This window comes from Octodon degus, unplaced genomic scaffold, assembly GCF_000260255.1.
Source record: "Octodon degus isolate 3935 unplaced genomic scaffold, OctDeg1.0 scaffold00173, whole genome shotgun sequence".
Classification (NCBI taxonomy): domain Eukaryota; kingdom Metazoa; phylum Chordata; class Mammalia; order Rodentia; family Octodontidae; genus Octodon; species Octodon degus.
Genome location: NW_004524749.1, coordinates 2,837,203 through 2,838,644, shown reverse-complemented (window position 1 = coordinate 2,838,644; position 1,442 = coordinate 2,837,203). Strand labels below are relative to the sequence as shown.

At 39.3% G+C, this 1,442-nt stretch overlaps 1 protein-coding gene across 1 annotated transcript; it reads left to right on the top strand.

Moving 5' to 3' along the window:
• The first annotated feature begins 1,117 nt into the window (after window positions 1-1,117).
• On the top strand, window positions 1,118-1,438 carry LOC101586463 (60S ribosomal protein L36a-like). Its single transcript, XM_012517394.1, has one exon. It carries the CDS (start codon window positions 1,118-1,120, stop codon window positions 1,436-1,438), a length of 321 nt encoding a protein of 106 aa, XP_012372848.1.
• Window positions 1,439-1,442: the final 4 nt, after the last annotated feature.

Genomic DNA, 1,442 nt, shown 5'->3' with positions numbered 1-1,442 from the left:
TGTGTGTGTGTGTGTGGCCAGCTCAGCCCACCAGGGGGCGGGGCTGGCTGGCTTGTGGTGCTGGGGGATTGAACCGTGGTCCCTGTGCTTTGCTAAGTAGGTGCTTTAGACCACTGAGCCATCTCACCAGCCCCTTCATTTATGTTTGTAAATAATTTATTTTCAATTTGCAATCTATTAAAAAATTAAAATTAAAAAAAGAAGTAAAAGAAGCCCTAAATAAGTGGAATGACATCTCACACTTGTGAACAGGAAAACTTAATATAGTTTATATGAGGATTTTATGTAACTGTTAGTTAATGCAATCTCTAATACATTCCTAACAGCCTTTTATGTAAAAAATAAAAGAGCTGACCTAAAATTTATATGTAACTAGATACCTCAAACAGCTAAAACAAACTTTAAAAAAAGAATAAAGTTGAAATTCATTCTTTTCTACTACAAAGTTTACCACATAGCTACAGTAATCAAAACAGTGGATATTGTCACAGGATAAACATATAGATCAATGGAATAAAACAAGTATTATTTATAATGAAACACATGGAAATAAAGTCATACATCCATGGTCCATTATTCTGAGAGGGATACCAAGTTAATTCAATAGAAGAAAGAACAGTATTTAAATAGACATGCTGGAACATTTCTGCATGCAAAAGAATAAAGTTGGAAATTTGCTTCTCAGCGTATATTAAAAGAAACTCAAAATGGACTGCAGACCTAAATGTGGACGCTAAAAGAAAAGCCTTTGGAGAAAATAGGGCTACGTCTTCATGGACTTGGATATGGCCATTGGTCCTTAGATATGATTCCAAATGCACAAGCAATGAGCAAAACAATGAACAAATTAGCATTCATCAAAAGTAGAAATGTTTTTGCATCAGTGAAATCAATGAACAATATCAGGAGAACAAGCAAAAAATCCACAAAAATATTTTTTTAAAATGCAAATAATGTATCCGTTCATACTTGGTAGCCAAATACCTGTCACACAATCAAAGGAAAAACAACTTAAAATGTGGGCAACCTTCTTCTCTTGCGAAGCGCAAGCAGCGCGAGGCGACGAATTAGGTCGTTGGTCTTCTCGCTTTCATCGCTACACAGCTCCACCGCCAAGATGGTCAATGTACCTAAAGCCAGAAGGACTTCTTGTAAGAAGTGTGGCAAGCACCAGCCTCACAAAGTGACCCAGTATAAGAAGGGCAGGTATTTCCTGGATGCCCAAGGAAAGAGGTGCTACGATTGGAAGCAAAGCGGCTACGGTGGGCAGACGAAACCCATCTTCTGGAAGAAGGCTAAACGGACAAAGAAGATTGTGCTGAGGCTGGAGTGTGTGGAGCCCAACTGCAGGTCGAAGAGAATGCTGGCCGTTAAGAGATGCAAGCGCTCTGAACTGGGAGGAGACAAGAAGAGAAAGGGCCAAGTGGTCCAGCTCTAACCTC